At 39.6% G+C, this 20995-nt stretch overlaps 1 protein-coding gene across 1 annotated transcript in view; it reads right to left on the bottom strand.

Annotated features, from left to right (window-relative positions):
- LOC126354528 (sodium channel protein Nach-like) overlaps window positions 1-20995 on the bottom strand; it is a 105504-nt gene that overhangs the window by 68045 nt on the left and 16464 nt on the right. The window contains exons 3-4 of the mRNA XM_050004256.1: window positions 3006-3162; window positions 1484-1614 (exon numbers count right to left, since the gene is read on the bottom strand). Coding sequence (XP_049860213.1) covers window positions 1484-1614; window positions 3006-3162 — 288 coding nt within the window. The remainder of the gene's footprint in view (window positions 1-1483; window positions 1615-3005; window positions 3163-20995) is intronic.

The following is a 20995-nucleotide window of genomic DNA, read 5'->3' as shown; positions in this document are numbered from 1 at the left end:
GTGACTGGATCGTGGTTTAAGTGTGTCATGTCTAGCGCTTCTAAATACATCGCAGTAGATTCTGTTTTGCAGAGGCATTTGTTCTTGTTGTCACTATTCCATCACATGGTAGACCCTTCCTCCTACATCCAAATGCAGCAGAGAGGAACAGTTTAGGATTCTTTGGTGCTTTAAAACCCAGTCGTGATGTCAGGTTCCTGGTTGCACAATCTATTGTTTACAATAGCTGTATTGCAAGCACACATCTGTCCAGGTTCTCCTGCAAATTGTTTAAAGACATAGCATGCAACTGAATTGGATTTCCTACCAAATAACCCCATCGTGGGGAACGAGCATACATGTCTTGGACACCGGCGTGTGTCACAGCCACTGATGGGATGCATCGCTTTGCGGACACTTGAGCAGCCTGCGTGTGCAGTGGTGCAAGGCAGTGCTCTATGCGGGCCAGTGAATGACTGACAGTGGACAGTCTGTGTTTCATGATCGAAATATTTTTGACAGTGTAATTACATGTGACGACTGTTTCACGATGGTATTTTTTGTGCGATTAGAATAAAAAAAAGCCATCGATTTAATTACTTCTTTTCGATGTATTTTACAAGACCTGCATCTTCCCGAACAGTAAAGAAACATGAACAAAAAAGATCGAGCTCCTGCGAATTGAATTTTTTACAAATAAGCAATATACTCTCTGCTGTGTAATTGAATTTCCTGTCCTGGGATCCTTCCACTCTGACACAGAGCCACCAGATTCTGGGTGGAGTAGGAGGGCCAGGGAAAGGGAAGGGGAGGGATGGGGATTTACCAAAGGGGGAGGGGTTAATTAATTTATCAATTTAATTAATTATTCAGTCAAACTAATAGAGTGGGAGGGGGCTATTCGAATAACTCAGACCAGAAAGTGTACGTGTATCAGTGAGGAGAAGGGGGGAGGGTTGGAAGTTTCCTGTGGGGGTGGGCGGAGGAGGGGGAGGATAAGAACAGATTATCGCAAGGGGTAATAATCCTCTTAGCAGAACAAGATTTGCTCCTGAATGTATACTTGCACTTGATGTAGACAACCCAAACTAACCAAACCCCTCATGCTGTCTGTCACCCTTCTCACAGTGATCAATGCTATTGTTCAAGAATTCGGGGCTATTCCGCGCGCTTAATTCGCTACATTGCTAGACAATGATTATCTTACAGGTAAAATAATGATACTCTTAGAATAAGTACTAGTAAAACTATGTTATAGTTGTAATATGCAAACTGCAGTTGCACTAAGCAAGACACAAACAGAATACTGCGATTAGAAACGGTTTGTGCCTATATTCTTTTCTTTACTGCATACTTAGAATACAAACAGGCTTAGGAAAATCTCATTTGATGCGTTGTTTTGTGTGAGTAGATACCATAAATACGTTGTTGGGATCAATTACTAACATTTGAGAAGCTTACTTTTTAAATAGAGAATAATGGACTAATTTAATTAGTTACTTACATTGGTTCCAAAGCTACAGCAATTGAAGAGGCTAGCGAGAAACATAAGCCAAATTCTGTGAAAACACTTTCAAATTCCTTATCCGTGAGGAGGGAGCGGAACTGTTTGGAAGGTTTGTAGCGTATGTGTGTCTGTTAACAAACAAAATCTATTTTATACACTAGTAATATGCTAACGTTAATATTATGATGATGGACACAAGCCATATATAAGGGAGAGTCAAATGAAAATGAGACAAATGAAAAAAGTAAATAAACTGCTCATTATTTCAAAAGAAATCTCCGTAACTATCAATACATTCATCCGACTGTGAAACATGATGGTAAATAGCTTAATGGAAAAATGTTTGCGATTGACTGCGGAAACGTGATTGCAACCTATGGGTCCACCTCTGAAGGCTTCACTGTATGGTGGTACAAAATGCAATGAGGAATTTTCACGAGTAATAAAAGGGGCGGAAATGATGTTTATGTTGATCTGAGTTCCTATTTTGTGTACAGGTTCCGGGAGACTCGAAATCGAGGTAATGCAAAACTTTTTTGATGTGTATATGAATGGCGATGCAACGTATCATTGGGCCACTATCGTTCGCGATCGGTTTGAAGAACAAAATGGCTCAAATGGCTCTGAGCACTATGGGACTTAATAACATCTATGGTCATCAGTCCCCTAGAACTTAGAACTACTTAAACCTAACTAACCTAAGGACAACACACAACACCCAGCCATCACGAGGCAGAGAAAATCCCTCACCCCGCCGGGAACCGAACCCGGGAACCCGGGCGCGGGAAGCGAGAACGCTACCGCACGACCACGAAATGCGGGCGTCTGAAAGAACATTCCGGACAATTCGAGCGAACTGTTTCTGCTATGCCTCACGTAGCTCTCTTAGTCTGAAGCAAATCGATGACAAACTAATGTCTTTTCTCAGGCTCCAAAAATATGGACATAGCATGAGGATTAATGGGAACTGTATGGGGGATTTGTAAGATCATCCCAGCGAAACTTCCGCACCGTAGTCGAAATAATCTTGGGAAAACGTGCAAGAGAATGATAACGTCTGACAACATTCCGGGGCGTTCCAACGCTGTGTGTTAACTGAAGGGCACCATTAAGTTGGAACGCCCATTTCTGTTGCAGAACGACGGTTGCCCACACGTTTCTAAGTTTGTTTTGACTACGGTGCACAAATTTCGCTGGGACGCCCTTACATTTCCTCCATACAGTCCCGATCTCTCCCTATCCAATTTCCACATTTTTGGAGCCCTGAAAAGAGACATTCGTGGCCGTCGATTTGCTTCAGACTAAGAGTGGCACCCATAGGTTGCAATCATGTTTCCGCAGGCAATCGCAAACATTTTTCCATTAAGGCATTGACCATCGAGTCTCACAGTGGGCTAAATATATTAACAGTTATGACGAAGAATTCTGAAATAATAAACTGTTTATTTACTTTTTTCATGCGTCTCCTTTTCATTTGACTGTCGCATGTAAGTACGAATCCGTCGTCATGTCAACTCACTTTTGTGGCGATACTCTTCATTTCGCCGGCAATGCCATAGAGCGAGCGGTCTTCCTGGTACTTCGTAAATGCTGCGAGATTTAACAGCGAAATATTCACTACGTCTGCGAGGAAGTTCATATAATAATTCTTCTTATCAGTCGCATAGGCCCACTTCCTGTCAAATGAACAGATACAGTTATTAGGAGGGAAATTTTTAAGCATCGAAGTTAAATATAACACGATCTATAACACAGAATTTCACTATTTATGAATGCGGAAACAGTAACGTAGTGAGAACACTGGAATCGCCCATCAAACACTACTGTCATTTTGAATCTAAACCAACACATATAAAATTACATCACGTCGCGTTCATCCTCAATGTTGTAGGTATAAGGGGCGATCAAAAAGTTTCCGTTCGAAGGCCACACTAACCCCTTGCCACATGTCGGTGCTTATACACCGGCAGCGGGGTAGCGCTGGGTTGAATATACGCTGCAGCAGCGCACGCAGACTGAAACTTTTTGATGGCCCCTCATAATTTGTTAGAATTTTCAAGTACTATTGGATAATTAAATCCTCCAAAACAATGTGTTAGAAAGCCAAAATAAAGAATGCAGAATGACTTTGACACGATTATAAGAAAGAATCATTTTATTGTGCATCGTTTAATCGTGCAACGGCTGCTGAAGACTTGCGCATAAAATTATGTGATCCTTTTTGACGAACACTTAAGATCAGTCAGTAATGCGTACGCAAGAAAAGAAAAACAAATAATAAATTTTTAAGCTATATTTTTATTAAACGTGAAAAGTATTATAAATGCTTTGATCATATACGTTCTGTCTCATGGAATAATTATTACTAGAATTAGATTACACTGTAACTTATTCCACATTAAAAAGACGTGGTAACATATGAAGTATTACGAACTTTGTATTGTACGAGTTCAGCCTCTTCACATGAACATTATGGAAATTGCTGTATAAAAACCTTTTCTATTAATAATAAGTAGAAGTTAATTTATCACGGATATGAAAAAATGTATCAGTTGTAATGTATCACTATTGTACTTACATCAAGAATACAACTGTAAAAGAAAGAAAATTAAATTTGGTCCTTCTCATTAAGCAATGCTGAGAAGAAAAGTTCATTATTTCAAAATCTAAGCGACACAGTCAACAAAGAAGAAATGCAGCACCGTGAATATAAAAGACGTCGGAAGAATTTTCCTCATGCACGAAACAAAATCACTGCACAAGGACTTGGTAGGAAAATACAAGAAATTCTACACACCTTTATTGAACTATGCGGATTCCAAACATTGACTCAGGAATTAATTTTAATGAATTTTGTAACATACATTTAACTTTCCAAGGTCAGTCGTACCGTGGCAACGTCACGATTACCACTATGCTGTATAAAGTACAGTACAATTCCTGCTTCACTACAGGTGTCAGTGAAGCACTGCGAAACAGCAACCACCAGGACCATAAAAGCGAAGAAGGATTACATCAGCTTCAACAGCTTGTAACATTACAGGACATATTGGGACATATTGAAGTATTCGATACTGTAGACTTTTAGGGGATGTCGATACAGATATGCAAAATGTAAAGGGAAACTTTGGTGATGTTTAAATATTGTACTGTGTCAATATTAGGACATTTTGCACAGAAAGAACAAAAATAGAATTAATGTAAATATATATTAGTGTTAGTAACCTATTTTCATTCAATTTTGTAATTATATTTCATTTTGTAAAAGAAAGACTCGCTGTTTGCTGTAGCTCTGATTAATTGTATAAATTATCAGTTTTGAGCTAAATTATTTCGTATAATATGGACAAGATACTTTTAAAAACTCACCAGCTAAAGAGAAAGTCTGTAAATGAACGTTTAATGCACACTTCTGGAACTTTCTATGGAGAAATTCTATATTATGATCGCAAGAATACGAAAACTTGTGAAAACTGTTTCATAACCTAATTTCGAAAGACGATTTGTATCAAGAAATATTGCTAAAAAGATTTATTTACGTTTTGAAACACGATTTAAATCATTTTACATATAAATAGTTGTTCTAAATCACTCAAGAAATATCCAGAATCAAATGTCAAGATATTTCTGGAAACATCGGTACAAATCTGGTGAAGGTTATCCAGAAGCTGGTAGAAAAATGTTATAAAATCTATTTGGAAAGTATGCTTGTAAGAATTTATATGTACTGATCCTTTTACTTACTTTAATCTGTACTAAAATTCTGTAATGTCTAATTTAGTTTTAAGTCGTGAATTGCTATCGTATTGTAAACAAAACATTGTCAAGGACTCTCATTGTTTGGAAAGACATTAATACACCTAGGAGTTGTCAGTTGCCAGTTGGGATATGCAGTGCGGTTACCTCTGAGAGTCAGTTGTTGAGTCTGTGAAGTCTGTCAGTTCTGTTTGTAAATAAACGTCTGTAATGAAGAATTACTTTTGTCGTCAATATGAACTCAAGACCTTTTGCACGAAGCAGACACCTCCTAATGCAACGTTTTAATTTGGTTGAGGAAGCTGGGATCGCTATAAGTGCAAACAAATTGAAGTGGAACGTTTTAATTTGGTGTTGAGGAGCTGAAATGTTATAATTTGGTGGAGGAAGCAGAGGACGTGACGACCACCCAGTGATTCTTCAAAATAAAATACGTCTCTTCTGTGATCACAAGAAGAAAATACGTCTGTTTTGGGACCACAAGAAGAGGATATACGACGGACCAGTCATTCTTCAGAAGTAAATACGTCGATTCTGGGGTCACAAGAAGAGGAGTGAATCAACCGAGCGAAACCATCCTGATTGAAGAAATTTCGCAAAACACGGACACCAACGACCGCCGACGGACACTAAGATAAGTACCTGCTTCCTAAAATAATGGAAAAAGACGCAGATTTCAGTATTGACAGCGGTGTAGCGAGTACACCTATTAGGGAAAGCGCTTCTGACAGTGTAGGAATGTTGGAAATGTTAAAACAAATGTTTTCAGAGTTAAACTCGAAGTTGGATAACACAAACTCGAAGATGGACGATTCTCGTACCGAATTACGTCAACAAATTGAACAGACACAACAACAGATGGACAGGTCGATTTCGAAGGCTGTGTGTGATTTAAAATCAGAAATAAATTCAAATACAGAACAGATTGCTCACACTAATCAGGTTCTCGAAGAATGGCGAATTACTTTTGAGTCAAACCAAAAAGAACTTAGTTGTCGTGTGGACACGGTTGAGAGCAAAATTTCTGTCCTTGAAACTGATTTAAGTAACGAAATTTCAAATAACCTGTCAAAACTTAAAAAAGTTGTTGATTTTGTAAACGAGGAAAATTCTCAATTGAGAAATGAATTTGACCAGACAAAACGATTTTTTGAAAGCGAAATTGAATCTTTCAAATCTGATTCTGACAAAAAGGTCACAGAAATTTGTAGTAGAGTAGGTAATGTCGAAAAAACTGTAGACAGAAAATTTGTAGAAATACAAGAAACTATGTTGCAAAAAGGTTTTAGTAATAGTTGTAATGGGGAATGGGGAAATTTTCCCATTAAAACTTATTCTGGTGACAAGAATATACACCCAAAAGACTTCATGCAATTCTGCAAGGAGCAGTTCACGTCCATAATGACAGATAGTGTTAAGATAAAATTTGTAAAGAAATTACTTGATGGTGAGGCGCTTTCGTGGGCCAATCAGAAATGTTCCGCGGAAATGTCCTTTGAAGATTTCGAAAAATGTTTTCTAACCAAATTTTGGTCGGAAAATGAGCAAGCTCGAATCAAAAGTGAATTCTTGAATGGTCCTAGTTACAGAGAATCTGATGGGTCAATGAAAGCCTATTGTGAGAAACCGTTGCAAAAATTAGTGCATCTGGATAAGCCATTTGATGAGCTAACTCAAATTGATGCACTAAAACGGAGACTTCCGAAAAGAGTACAATGGGGTTTAGTATATGGTCCAGATGAGTCCATAGAACAATTCTTGAAATATGTGGAGAAACTTGATAGAGCCTTTGAACAAAACAACAGATTTAATGACTTTGTAAGTTCATCACACAGAGGGTGGGAACCTAACCATGGAAATAATAACAATAATAGTGAACGAAGAAACTTTAACAACAACAGGGATAATTATAATAGCAATGACAGAAGAAATTTTGGTAGGAATGATCAGCACTTTAATTCAAACAGAGAATGGGAAAATCGAAACGGGTCCTGGGGTAATGACATGAGAGAAGGTAACCCGAGGCAGGGAAACGACAGACATAGGCCTTTAAACGACTAAATGCTCCACTGGGAGTCTGTCAGTTTGGGGCAAGGAATTTTCAAAATCAGGCTAATTTCACCCAGAACAGACAGCACTATAATCAAAGACCTAACCAGTATAGACAGTATGCTTATGATCGATCTGTAGATAGAGGTAATGAAAAAATTAAATTTGACAGGAAATTTTGGAATGTCATCAGAGAAAATACTAGAAACAACTGTAATAGGAACCAGGCTATCTTTGATGAAGTAGGCTTAGAAGATGATATAATTGCAAATTTATATAATCAAGAAGAAGCACCTAATGCTGAAATGAAAGGTAAGGATAACTTTGATAATTTTGGATTGTACAAACTTACGTGTGGTGATGTTTTAGATGTAAGTTGTCATAATGATGTTCGTACTGAAGTTTCTGGAAAGTCTGATATTCATGTGGATGTGGTTGGTGAAGATGGTGTTGTGAGTAATGCTGGTGATACTAGTAGTGTTTGTAGCGTAAGCTCAGGCAATGATGATGATAATGTTGATGTTAAGGCTAATGGTGATTATGTACTAGAAGATTTTGATGGTGAATTGGATGGAATAGTTTATGTTGAAGTTAAGGAGGATGTTATAAGCAATAGTGTTGAGAATAGTTGTGCCAGGAACTCTAACTACATTCCACATGAGAATCAGATTGTGCCAGTTCAGCTTAGTAATACATCAGGAGACAGGGGGGTTGATTGTGCTGATGCATCTGAGATTATTTTGAAATCTGTTGGGGACAAATTTAAAGATTACAGTGATGATAATGATGTTAAGATCAAATTAAGGGAAATTTGTGAACCAGTTTCTGCTTTTAAGCCTAATGAAATCATCAAACGGGGTACTAGTTAGGATGTGTGTGAGGTAAATAGTAATCCAGACATTCCAGTAAATTCCAGTAGACCTAGAAGTTTGAAGAAAGTATTGCCTAATAAAGAAAACCTAAATATGGAACAGAGGTATGATGAGATAGCAGAAGATCTTTTGTATGGAGAACAGGAAGAAAGGGAAAACACCACTATTGGTAGTCCATACATAAAAATTAAAGCTGCAGGTTGGGAAGGGTATTGTTTGATTGACACAGGGAGTCCAATTAGTGCCATTTCAAGCAAATTAAGAGATATAATTAAGCATGATCCTGACTTTGTCGAATTACCAGTTGTTGGAATAAAAATTAGAGGCATTACCGGCAAACTGAGCAAAATTGTTAATAGACAGGTGTTGTTGTCCTTCAGTATAAATGATGTACAGTTTACTCAAGGATGTCTTGTAATAAGTGACCTAAATGAGAATGTACTGTTGGGTATGGACTGGATATTAAAAGCTAATGCAGCATTTGATTGGGAAAAGAGTTTGTTTACCTTTATTGATCCTAAGACGAGAGTATGTTCCAGTACTGACATGTCGGTTCAAAACTGTGCTGATAAGGGAATTGAAATTAGGGATGTTACATTTTCTAAAGACAATGGTTATTGTGTAGAGGAAATTACTGAGGATTATGATGATGGAGAATATGGGGATATAGTTCAAGAAAAATTACGGGAATCAGATAATTTGAACCAAGAACAGAAGGTAGAGTTAGAAAGATTATTGTGGAATTACTGTGATGTTTTTGATGATAGACCTGGCAGAGTAAAGAATTATCAATGTAAACTCAGATTAAAACCACATGAACCATTCTTTATAAAACCTTATAGTGTACCCATTGCAAAGAGAAAAGATGTAGAAAAGGAACTTCAAAAGATGGAAGAGTGGGGCATCATTGAGAGAAGTAAGAGCCAATACAATAATCCTTTGGTAGTGGTTGCAAAACGTGATGGCAGTGTCAGGCTTGTACTAGATTCAAGACACCTAAATAAGTATCTGGAAAGAGAGACCGATCATCCCGAGAATATAGACGAATTACTTCATAAATTTGAAAGAATGAAATACATGACCAGTTTAGATCTCACATCAGGATTTCACCAAGTAGAATTAGAAAATGATTCCAGAAAGTATACTGCCTTTTTGTATGGGGGAAGATGTTACCAGTATTGTGTGGTACCATTTGGGCTGAATGTCTCAGTAGCCGAATTCATTAGAGCACTTGACTTTGTTTTGGGAAAAGATCTTTTATCAAAATTAACTGTGTATGTAGGTGACATTTTGATCACTGGAGAAACTTGGGAAGAACATGTTAATACTTTGTGGGAGGTTTGCAATAGATTAAGGAAAGGGGGAATGTCACTTAAATTATCTAAATGTAAGTTTGGTATGAAAAAATTGAAGTTTCTGTGGCACAGTATTTCTGAGGAAGGTATTTTGCCAGATCCTGAAAAACTCGAGGCAATTGCAAAATTCCCAATTCCAAAAACCAAGAAACAACTAAAGTCATTTTTCGGGATGTGCGGTTACTACAGAAAGTTCATTAGTACCCAAGCTCTAAATGCTCCAAGTCTTAACAGATTGCTGAAGAAAAACGCAATGTGGGTTTGGGATCAGGAATGTGAAGCTGCTTTTGAAGAAATAAAAACACAGTTATGTAACAGTCATATTTGTACCGTCCTGATTTAAGTTTACCTTTTTGCATTATGGCAGATAGTAGTGATTATGGCCTAGGTGCTCACCTTTTCCAAGAAGTATATATAAATGGGAAAATAGAACACAGGTCTATTGCTTTTGCTAGTCGAACCTTGAAAAAACATGAGATGCAATACTGTTACCGAGAAAGAGTTTTTGGCCATTTACTGGGCATTTTCTAAATTCAGAAATTATTTATTGGGAAACCAGGTAGTTGTCTACACAGACCATAAGGCATTAATTTATATTCAAGAATGTAGGTTGCATCATGGAAGGATTACCAGGTGGGCACTCTTGTTACAACAATTTAATTACTCAATAAAATATCTTAGAGGACCCGATAATGTAGTTGCTGATGCTTTATCTAGACTACATGTGGGGGGTGACTTTGAAGATGACAGTGGGGAATGTGAAAAAGAATTCAAAATTATGTATTTAAGAGGGGTGGACAATGAACAAGAAATCAGAGACATTTGTAATGACATCCGACGGAATCAGAACCACGATGAGAACTGTAAACTGGTCAAAAGTTATTTAGAGAAAAAGGGACATGAAAAAGTGGGAGATTATTACAAAATCTACAAGGGGATTCTATTCAAGAGAAACAGTGTAGATACCGATGTATGGAAATTATGTTGGCCTGAACAGTACATCAATGTACTCATCAAGTACATTCATGAAAGTTTTGGTCATTGTGGGATTCAAAAGTGTATCCAGAAAATCCAAGAAAATGTGTACTTTAACAACATAGCCAGAAGGGTTAGAAAAATTTTGACGGGTTGTGACAGGTGCCAAAGAGTAAAAGCATCCAACCAAACTTGTCGAGGATTGATGCAAAACATCTTACCAAAAGAACAACACGAGTTAGTCGCTGTCGACTTATATGGACCATTACCGAAGACCAGAGGAGGCTATTGCTACATTTTTGTTATGGTTGATGTTTTTTTCAAAATTCATTAAGTTATACCCTCTTCGCAAGGCAAACAGTAAGAGCATTATTTCAAAAATCAGAGGAGACTATTTTGGCAGGGTTGGAAAACCTCAGAAAATCTTATCAGACAATGGGACTCAATTTACTTCTGGAGTATGGAAAGCTTTTGTTGAAGATGCAAATATAAGTCACATTCTTATTTCAGCTTAACATCCGTCAGGAAACCCCTTGGAGAGATACATGAGGAAAATTGGGCGATTCTTTAGAACCTACTGCAATACTGATCATGCTAGTTGGATTGACTATGTTGAGAAATTCGAAGATGTTGTGAATAGCCTCCAGCATTCCTCAACAGGGTTTTCGCCTTATGAAATACAGTATAATAGCAAACCACCACATCCAATTAGTGATTTCATTGATTTTCCAGTCTGCAAACCATTAAGTACTCAAGAGAGAGAGGAAATAGTGAGAAAGACCATGAAATCTCAAGGTGATAAGAGGAAATGTAGACATGACAAAAGATTGAAGCCTACTCAATTTAAAATTGAAGACTTGGTCCTTGTTAAAACACAAGAGAAGTCTAAAGCCATCAGCGGTGAATTAAAAAAGTTTTTTGACATATACATTGGACCTTTCAAGATTCAGGACAATCCTCATCCGAATGCTTACCGTCTAGTCTACCCAAATTCTGGCAGACTATTTGGCCTACGAAACGTGACCGAACTGAAATTGTATAAAAAAAATGCAAAAAAGTATTTTAGATAATAGATGTTTATAGACTTTTATATGTAATCTTACCAGGATATTTTTGTATACTTTGTTATGTTGTATTTATCTGATTCCTCAGGGGAGCATACATTCTTTGTGTGCTAAGTGTTTGGCGAGCACTAGGTCCCCTAGCTATGCAATTGTCATATTTCATTTTCGTATTCTGGCATTGCATCTTACACTTATTCTGTGATCCTGTATAATCAATTTTCTCCATCTGTCAGTCTATCCTCTCTTAGCTTTAAGAAATTATTTAGAGTAAATTTTCTTGAGTAATTAGACTTTAGAGAATTCAAATTTCTGTGTCCTTAAAAACCGGTCCACCGACTATTTAATGCTTTTGCTAATGTTTAACTGGGTTTGACCACTGTATGCTGGATATTCATAGCGGACTGTGCTATTGCAGCCTGTGATAGCCTGCAGTGAAGATGAGACTGAAATACAGTGTGTGGCATTGAGGTATACCGACCTTTAAGGAAGAAGATCACCGACCTTCAAGAAAGAAGATCACCGGTCTTCAAGAAAGAAGACACCAAAGATATGTGTAAAACTTTTCTGTTTTGTAATGTAAGGACATCAACCCTTCCGTGTTTCACGTGGAAGTGCTGATGGGGGGGGGGGGGGGGGGTTGTGTAACATTACAGGACATATTGGGACATATTGAAGTATTCGATACTGTAGACTTTTAGGGGATGTCGATACAGATATGCAAAATGTAAAGGGAAACTTTGGTGATGTTTAAATATTGTACTGTGTCAATATTAGGACATTTTGCACAGAAACAACAAAAATAGAATTAATGTAAATATATATTAGTGTTAGTAACCTATTTTCATTCAATTTTGTAATTATATTTCATTTTGTAAAAGAAAGACTCGCTGTTTGCTGTAGCTCTGATTAATTGTATAAATTATCAGTTTTGAGCTAAATTATTTCGTATAATATGGACAAGATACTTTTAAAAACTCACCAGCTAAAGAGAAAGTCTGTAAATGAACGTTTAATGCACACTTCTGGAACTTTCTATGGAGAAATTCTATATTATGATCGCAAGAATACGAAAACTTGTGAAAACTGTTTCATAACCTAATTTCGAAAGACGATTTGTATCAAGAAATATTGCTAAAAAGATTTATTTACGTTTTGAAACACGATTTAAATCATTTTACATATAAATAGTTGTTCTAAATCACTCAAGAAATATCCAGAATCAAATGTCAAGATATTTCTGGAAACATCGGTACAAATCTGGTGAAGGTTATCCAGAAGCTGGTAGAAAAATGTTATAAAATCTATTTGGAAAGTATGCTTGTAAGAATTTATATGTACTGATCCTTTTACTTACTTTAATCTGTACTAAAATTCTGTAATGTCTAATTTAGTTTTAAGTCGTGAATTGCTATCGTATTGTAAACAAAACATTGTCAAAGACTCTCATTGTTTGGAAAGACATTAATACACCTAGGAGTTGTCAGTTGCCAGTTGGGATATGCAGTGCGGTTACCTCTGAGAGTCAGTTGTTGAGTCTGTGAAGTCTGTCAGTTCTGTTTGTAAATAAACGTCTGTAATGAAGAATTACTTTTGTCGTCAATATGAACTCAAGACCTTTTGCACGAAGCAGACACCTCCTAATGCAACGTTTTAATTTGGTTGAGGAAGCTGGGATCGCTATAAGTGCAAACAAATTGAAGTGGAACGTTTTAATTTGGTGTTGAGGAGCTGAAATGTTATAAGCTCGTCTCCTAACTACCAAGCGGAAAATCTGAATCAACGATGAGTGGCGATTCTGTCCACGACAGAAACGGGTATATGTAGGGGCAAGTGCAGCATGGTAGTGGTTTAATTTACGGCTGAGTCTTTTGTTTGTGACCTGATTCCACACCCTGCAGTGGGCGCTTAGGGCAATTCATTGTCAGTTCGTAAGAAGGGAAGGCAGAGCACAACTGGAAAAAGAGCTCTCCTTGAAAAGGCTCGGATTGTTGGATGATTGTGAAAGAGTGAAACGTCATTCCGAGGTGAATGGCTTGGAAACGAGCACCACTACTTTACTCACTATCCTGAACGTGCCTAATGCATCGAATTCTCCTGTTACAGCAGGCGTGATTGTTTTCACAATCACAGTACAGTATATCAGGTGTGATGATAGGTTAAGGATGCACAACACTACTTAAATAAGAGTGGAATACAGACTCAGTTAAATATGTGTATTTCGATAAACGGGTCACAAAAATTGTTGTGCGTGATCCCGTAGCGTTTTCCCACAAGTTTAATAAAAAAATAATGGTTCAAATGGCTCTGAGCACTATGGGACTTAACATCTATGGCCATCAGTCCCCTAGAACTTAGAACTACTTAAACCTAACTAACCTAAGGACAACACGCAACACTCAGCCATCATGAGGCAGAGAAAATCCCTGACCCCGCCGGGAATCGAACCCGGGAACCTGGGCGCGGGAAGCGAGAACGCAACCGCACGACCACGAGATGCGGGCAAGTTTAATAAACACAGCACATACACACAATAGAGACTTTATCCTTCAGTAGCAAGTGCTTCTTCACTATTTACAAAAGTCTGCCAGCGTTGGGGTAACTTTTAGATTCTGTAACAGTAGAAATCACGTCGTTTTGAGGCAAATAACTCGTCGAACCATGTTCGGTGCGCATTTTCAGCCGAATAGAAAGTTGTTTCAAGGTTGTTCGATAAAGAGCGGAAAATCTGAAAATCTCTCAGAGCGCAAGATCAGGTGAATAAGGTGGGTGCGGAATGACTTCCCAATCCAACTACTATGTAGTGTTTTTTCGTCAGTCTAGCAGAATGCGGGCAGGCGTTACCGTGGAGTAACATCACTTGACGCACCCTTCCTGGTCGTTGTTCTTCGACTGCGGCTGCAAGACGTCTCAGGAGTTGCCAATAAATGTCAGCAGTGATAGTTACACCTCGGGAAACCAATTCGTAGTACACCATACCGTCGCTGTTCCACCAGGTGCGTAACATTATCTTTTGCAAGTGCATGTGCTGCTTTGTTTGGGTTCAACCATTCCTTTTTTTCCTCTTAGAGGATAGGAATGGTCAATGTCATTTACGAGCCACTTGACGAACAAGCAGATATGCACCTGTGATGACGAACAAACAGATATGCACCTATGACCACCCATTTGCCAGTTCTCGACTACAACGGACGTCGATCATTGTGGAATAATGTGTTTAAACGATCTTCATCATAGCCCGAAGGTCTTCCTGAATGTGGAAAATCACGTCAAAAAGATCCTCCTTAAAATTAGAAAATTATTTTCTGTCCAGTGGCACTATCTATTTACATGGTACAAATGTTTCTGGCTGCCTCCGTTGCTGTCACACATCTACTGATCTCAAACAGTAGAATATGTCGGAAATGTTCCGATTTCTCCATTTGACACTCCATATTCTAGCATACACAGTTCCATTTGCAATTTCACCCCCAGGTTTAACCTAATAAGGAATATCTAATTGCTGCAAATGACCGTAATCTTTAATCGGACTACACAAGACTCACTACAGAGACTTCTTCCAGAACCTATTCTTCATATGAAAAACGGCGATAGCTTTGCAACCTAAACGCATCCCGCGGGAATTCACATAATGATTCTGACTCAATATTAAAGCTATGGCCATGTACATTAAGATTTACATACCTTTTCAGTATTTCAGATAACAGAATCTCTCTAATGAAATATATTAAACAATCCACAAACAACTATTTAAACAGTATGATTCACAAATATGCATATCAGTTTACACTGCACTGTTACTCGCTTAGTAGCAGCACTCTTCAGTGCCTGCTTAAGGCGCTGGTACCTGTACTATGCTGTTTTTTTTGTTTTTTGTTTTTTTTTTGTACTATTGCCGCTAGGTGCCTTATGCTTACTTTAAGGTGCACTCTGCCGCCTCTATTATCACTTCTGTTAGCAGTCAAACGCTTAGGTTTAGCTAACCGTTGTAACGAAACTACTATGAATAAATTTGAATGACTGAAATACGGTGGTATACAGAATCGCAAACATACTTGGGTCGTTACCTACTCATCAGATCCAAATGACAAAATGGGAATATGTGAAGTCAAACTGCAATAATGAACTACGAATAAAAACGGAGAATCGCTAAGTAAACAGGTAGCAACCGGAATTCCAGCACGCAAAACCAAAACCTAAGAACTTACACACCAAACTAATACATAGCTAATATAGCTCACGTGATTAAACAAGGTGAAACGCCTCTTGAATGTATAGCAAACGTGCCCGTATATCGTATATAAAAGCACTCCGTCTTCAGGCCACAAGTGGCCCCATCGGGACCATCCGACCGCCGTGTCATCCTCAGTTGAGGATGCGGATAGGAGGGGCGTGTGGTCAGCACACCGCTCTCCCGGTCGTTATGATGATTTTCTTTGACCGGAGCCGTTACTGTTCGGTCGAGTAGCTCCTCAATTGGCATCACGAGGCTGAGTGCACCCCGAACAATAGCAACAACGTATGGCGACCTGGATGATCACCCATCCAAGCGCCGGCCACGTCCGACAGCGCTTAACTTTAGTGATCTCACAGGAACCGGTGTATCCAATGCGGCAATGCCGTTCCCCTAATATTGTATATAAGATATGCCCAAATGAAGATGAGGCCCTCGCTGTGTGACGTTGTATGTACTCCCAATGGGTGCATGAGTTTGTCGAGAGATGACGTAGTGGTATTCCAGCAAGCGGAGTTAACGGCTCTGCAGCAATTTCCTCATTTCTGGTGAAATGTCTCCGCATCTAGTTGCATAATAGATTACTCTCGATCAGCACAAAGAGCAGATATCCAGTTTCTTCTCACAAAAGGGGAGGATGCTTCACAAATCTGTCACAGGATGGAAGAGACGACAAGAGAGCAGTGTCTCACATGGCGCACAATATTCTGCTGATGTCAGCATTACGAAGAGGGATGTGTGAACATCAAGGACATGCCACACACTGAGCAGGCGCACGTTGTCACCACGAGTGCCATGGTTTCTGCTGTGGAGGAGCACATACGAACGAAACATCGTGTCACCACATGTGATGTTAAACTGTCGATAAGCAAAGGATATGTGCATCACATAATCCACATGAAGCTTTGTCGATGCATAGTTTCGTGTACAGCGGGTGCCCAGGCTCCTTTCACAGAGTCAGAAAGCGGCGAGAGTGGGTGTTGGCTTGACCCATCCGTTGAGATACGCGAAACAAGAAACAGATTTCATTGCTCAGATCATGGCACGTAATAAAACGCGGTGTCACCACTACCCATTGCCTCCAATCGAATGAACATGGAGTGGCAGCATCCCAGCTCACCTCGTCGAAAAACAGCCCACTCTACCCCGAAGGCTGGAAAAGTGATGCTCAGTATTTTATTTTTTTTCGTTGAAGAATGATCTCTACTCATCAACTGGCTACCACAGTGTGCGACAGTTAACGCTGAACAGTTTCGCAACATGTTGCAAGGCACAAAGAGGCCATCAAGAACAAGCACAGGGGCAAGGTCACGAATTGGGTAGCACTTCTTCACGACTTGCTAGGTGACATGTAGCCAAAAACACTCTTGTGTTCCTTCAAAAATTTCTATGGGAGGTCCTGGAACATCCCTGTTACAGTTTCAGTGTCTCTCCATTTGACTTACATATCTTTGGCCCATTAAAGCGATGTCTGAAAGGTCAGAGGTTCACATGTGAGGAGGAAGTGCAGACCACTGTGCAAAACTAAACCCATCAAGGATACAAGAGTTTCTACACTGAAGCTATCCATTCCCTTCCTCGGTACTGGGATCGGTGTATAAAATCAGTGTCAGTTACGTATAATTGTACTTTTCCACTTGATCTGTAATTATAGTATTGTTATTAAATTTTCTTTAGATAAGCTGCAGTCTGCTTTTCGTTTGAGCACACCTTATAGTTACTGGACTAGGACACAATGCCTAGTCAATCTAGAAAAATCAGAGGATATCTATCAAACGAAGAAATAAAATGTGTAATTGATGGCGGGCAAGAGAGATACTGTCTAGTCATGGCACATGGCAGTGAAACGTGGCAGATTACTTTGGCGGCGTCACGGAGGCGTAAGTGCTCCAAATATCATCGTAGTTACGAGTTGGCATGGTCATTCCAGATCATTTGATTGTTGCAATTACTGAGTAACAAAGGTGACGAGCGGTTTCTCCGACTAACCAGTCATCTTTTATCGACCTCCTGGTTGCTGTAGAACTCGTTTAAACTGTCGTAGCGTACCATGTAGGACAACGACCGTCGAGCAAGTGGTAACAGCGGTCACCGTCAGATCACCGAAGTTAAGCGCTGTCGGGATGGGCTAGCACTTGGATGGGTGACCATCCGGTCTGCCGAGTGCTGTTGGCAAGTGGGCCTTTATGAGGCAAACTGAGGAGCTACTTTATTGAGAAGTAGCGGCTCTGGTCTCGGACACTGACATCTGGCCGGGAGAGCGGTGTGCTGACCACGTGCCCCTCCATATCCGCATCCTGTGACGCCTATGGGCTGAGAATGACACGGCGGCCGGTCAGTACCGTTGGGTCTTCATGGCCTGTTCGCCTGTTCGGGAGGAGTTTTACTCTTTTAGCATGCCACATAATGGTGCGAATAGATGGTCATTGGGGGTTACAGCGGAAATATCGATGACATCAACTTTTTTTAGAAATTGATGACATCAGCATCAGCTTTTCCCAGAATCCTTGACGACAGGATCCGGCGCCCGGCCAATGACAACACTCCCACAATTTCTCTCTTCTTCCCCTTCCACACTGTGGACATTGGTAATACGTATGTACGTATGTCATCGTGCTGTCTACCAGTTGCATGCCAATGGCGTGCAGTCTTGGCCATCATCCTTCGGGCAATCGTAATTTTTATAGTTCGACAGTGTGAGAACTGTCGTTTACAGTCTGTACGTCCGTTCAATATGAAGCGCCTCCAGCCACAGGAAAGAGGAAGACTATCACTAGGCACTGCCAGTTCTTTTTTTAACAATGTGGTTATTACTAACAAAAACACACAGATTTGTATGCATGCGTCTAACACTGCAACACAGCTTGCGGGGGCAGCAGCTGATGTTATACTGCTACCACACATGTGTCTTTCACAGATATGCTGACCTGTTATGATAAATTAATAACGTTTAAATTTCGATTTTTGTTGTTATTGTTACAGACGAGGATACACAGCTGTTACGCGATGTACTAGTGCCTCAGGTTGTCTGCCTGATCTGTCATGCCTGTTACTGTTTGACTATGTCGCAGTACAGCCACGGCAGCAACTAATCATAACCGAAAGCCCCTCATCCAGTGCTCACAGATCTACTGGGCCGGGATGGAGACGTGTTGCAAGACCCACTATTGTCTGAGTCACAGCAGCAGCTTTCTACATGGAGTTTATTTGGACTGCCAAGGAATCAGGAAGAATATCGCAGGGCAGCGAATGGCTATTACTGAAATTGCCGGTTGTAAATTGAGGACTTATATACATATACAAATAAAATATGCTCTGTAATGGTTATTCATCAACGCTTTCAACACACACACACACACACACACTTGGTGTGTTGTAACTGCAGCATATACACAGGCATAACACAAGCATAACATAATACATGCTGGTGTAACACTTTACAGTGGTGTACACCACAGTTATGCCTTACATATACTGCACATATGTCATACATACACTGCCGTAATAATATTTACAACTGTACTCTACGCCAGTCAGAACTGTCGGAATGAAGATAGTTTACTGCATTAAGGGGGATAAGATGTGGCAGACCAGATGTTGTGCACCTATTCCTATGTACAGAAGTAGGGGTTTAGCAAATGGGTGGATCCTGTGTTTATGCCTAACTTTAAGGTCTATACTGTAGAATGGTGGAAGCGGACATACTCCACTGCAACCTGTCGTCGTATTCCAATGGGGCCGGCCGCGGTGGTCTCGCGGTTCTAGGCGCGCAGTCCGGAACCGTGCGACTGCTACGGTCGCAGGTTCGAATCCTGCCTCGGGCATGGATGTGTGTGATGTCCTTAGGTTCGTTAGGTTTAAGTAGTTCTAAGTTCTAGGGGACTAATAACCACAGCAGTTGAGTCCCATAGTGCTCAGAGCCATTTGAACCATTTTTACTCCAATGGGACAGCGGGATGATCTCTGCATATAGTAAAATGCCAATCTGTGTGCGGTGTTTAACAATGTTAACATGACACACAGTTCTTCGCATTCTATGTGCATGCTTTGAAGAGCAGCAGGACCACTTCACCGTATCCTATAAGCACCAAACACACCAGACCTAAACTCAATCGAGAATCTGTGGAACCACCACAACCGGCCACTTGGCTCCATGTATCCCGAACCGAGAACCCTAACGCAGCTCGCCATGGCATTGGTGTCAGCATGGCTCAACATCCCTGTCGGAGCCTTCAGAACCTGATTGACTCTTCCTGCGTGTCTCGTGGCGGTCCGCACTGCTAAAGGTCGTTATTGAGGCTATTGACAGATGGTCACATTAACATGACTGGACAGTGCAAATATTCAAAAAATTCAAATATTAATATGTATTTTAACAAACCACAACAGACTTTCTTTTATGGCCTGTCGGATTTCATGCTGAGATTTTTGGGATGGACGTACTGATGGCTCAGTACGAAAAGACGTGCTAGCAAAGTGTGGCTTTTTATTTCTGTTGCTGCTTGCGGCTACATATACCACTTTCCATTAGTATCAACATGTACCTTTTACAGCGACTACTATTTCTAACTATACAAACCTCGCCATCAGGAAACTATAACGGTAAAAAATATCCTAAATATACATTACTTTTTTCGTTTTATTGGTATTTAGAAAATTAATTTAAGGGAACCCGGAACCTAAAAATGATGAAATTTTGGGTTTTCAGTTTATTGTGAAATAAAATACTACAGATCTTCCTCTTTAAAATGACATATTAATCTTACCTGTAGCTCAACACCAAGTATTGAAAATATTATTTTCAATAATGTGCTGTAGAGGGCATGTGGCGACATTGAATTTCCATGGATACATGTTCATTGAAAACATTCTTTTTCAAAACTTCCGGTCTTTCCAAAGACTTTATATTATGTTGACAACACGATTTGATAGGCAATTGTTTTGTCTACGTATTGTAGTCTTTGGATACTGTTGTTTACATTGAGCATTTGGTGGTTATTGCACGATTTGTGTTGTATTTCTATTGCGTAACTGGAACTAATCAAATATGCCTTGATTTAGTAACAGAGTTTACAAGAGGAAGAAGCCTCCTCCGAGGTACACTAGTGGAACTGTGACAATTTCTCAGAGCTTGGGAAATGATTCTGAAAATAGTGAGGTTATTCATGAAATGAAATCTACTCCTGTATCTAGCACAAGCAAGAAGT

The sequence above is a fragment of the Schistocerca gregaria genome, chromosome 3 (assembly GCF_023897955.1).
Source record: "Schistocerca gregaria isolate iqSchGreg1 chromosome 3, iqSchGreg1.2, whole genome shotgun sequence".
NCBI lineage: Eukaryota > Metazoa > Arthropoda > Insecta > Orthoptera > Acrididae > Schistocerca > Schistocerca gregaria.
Note: the sequence above shows the minus strand (reverse complement) of the source record. Positions and strands in the feature narration are given on the sequence as shown.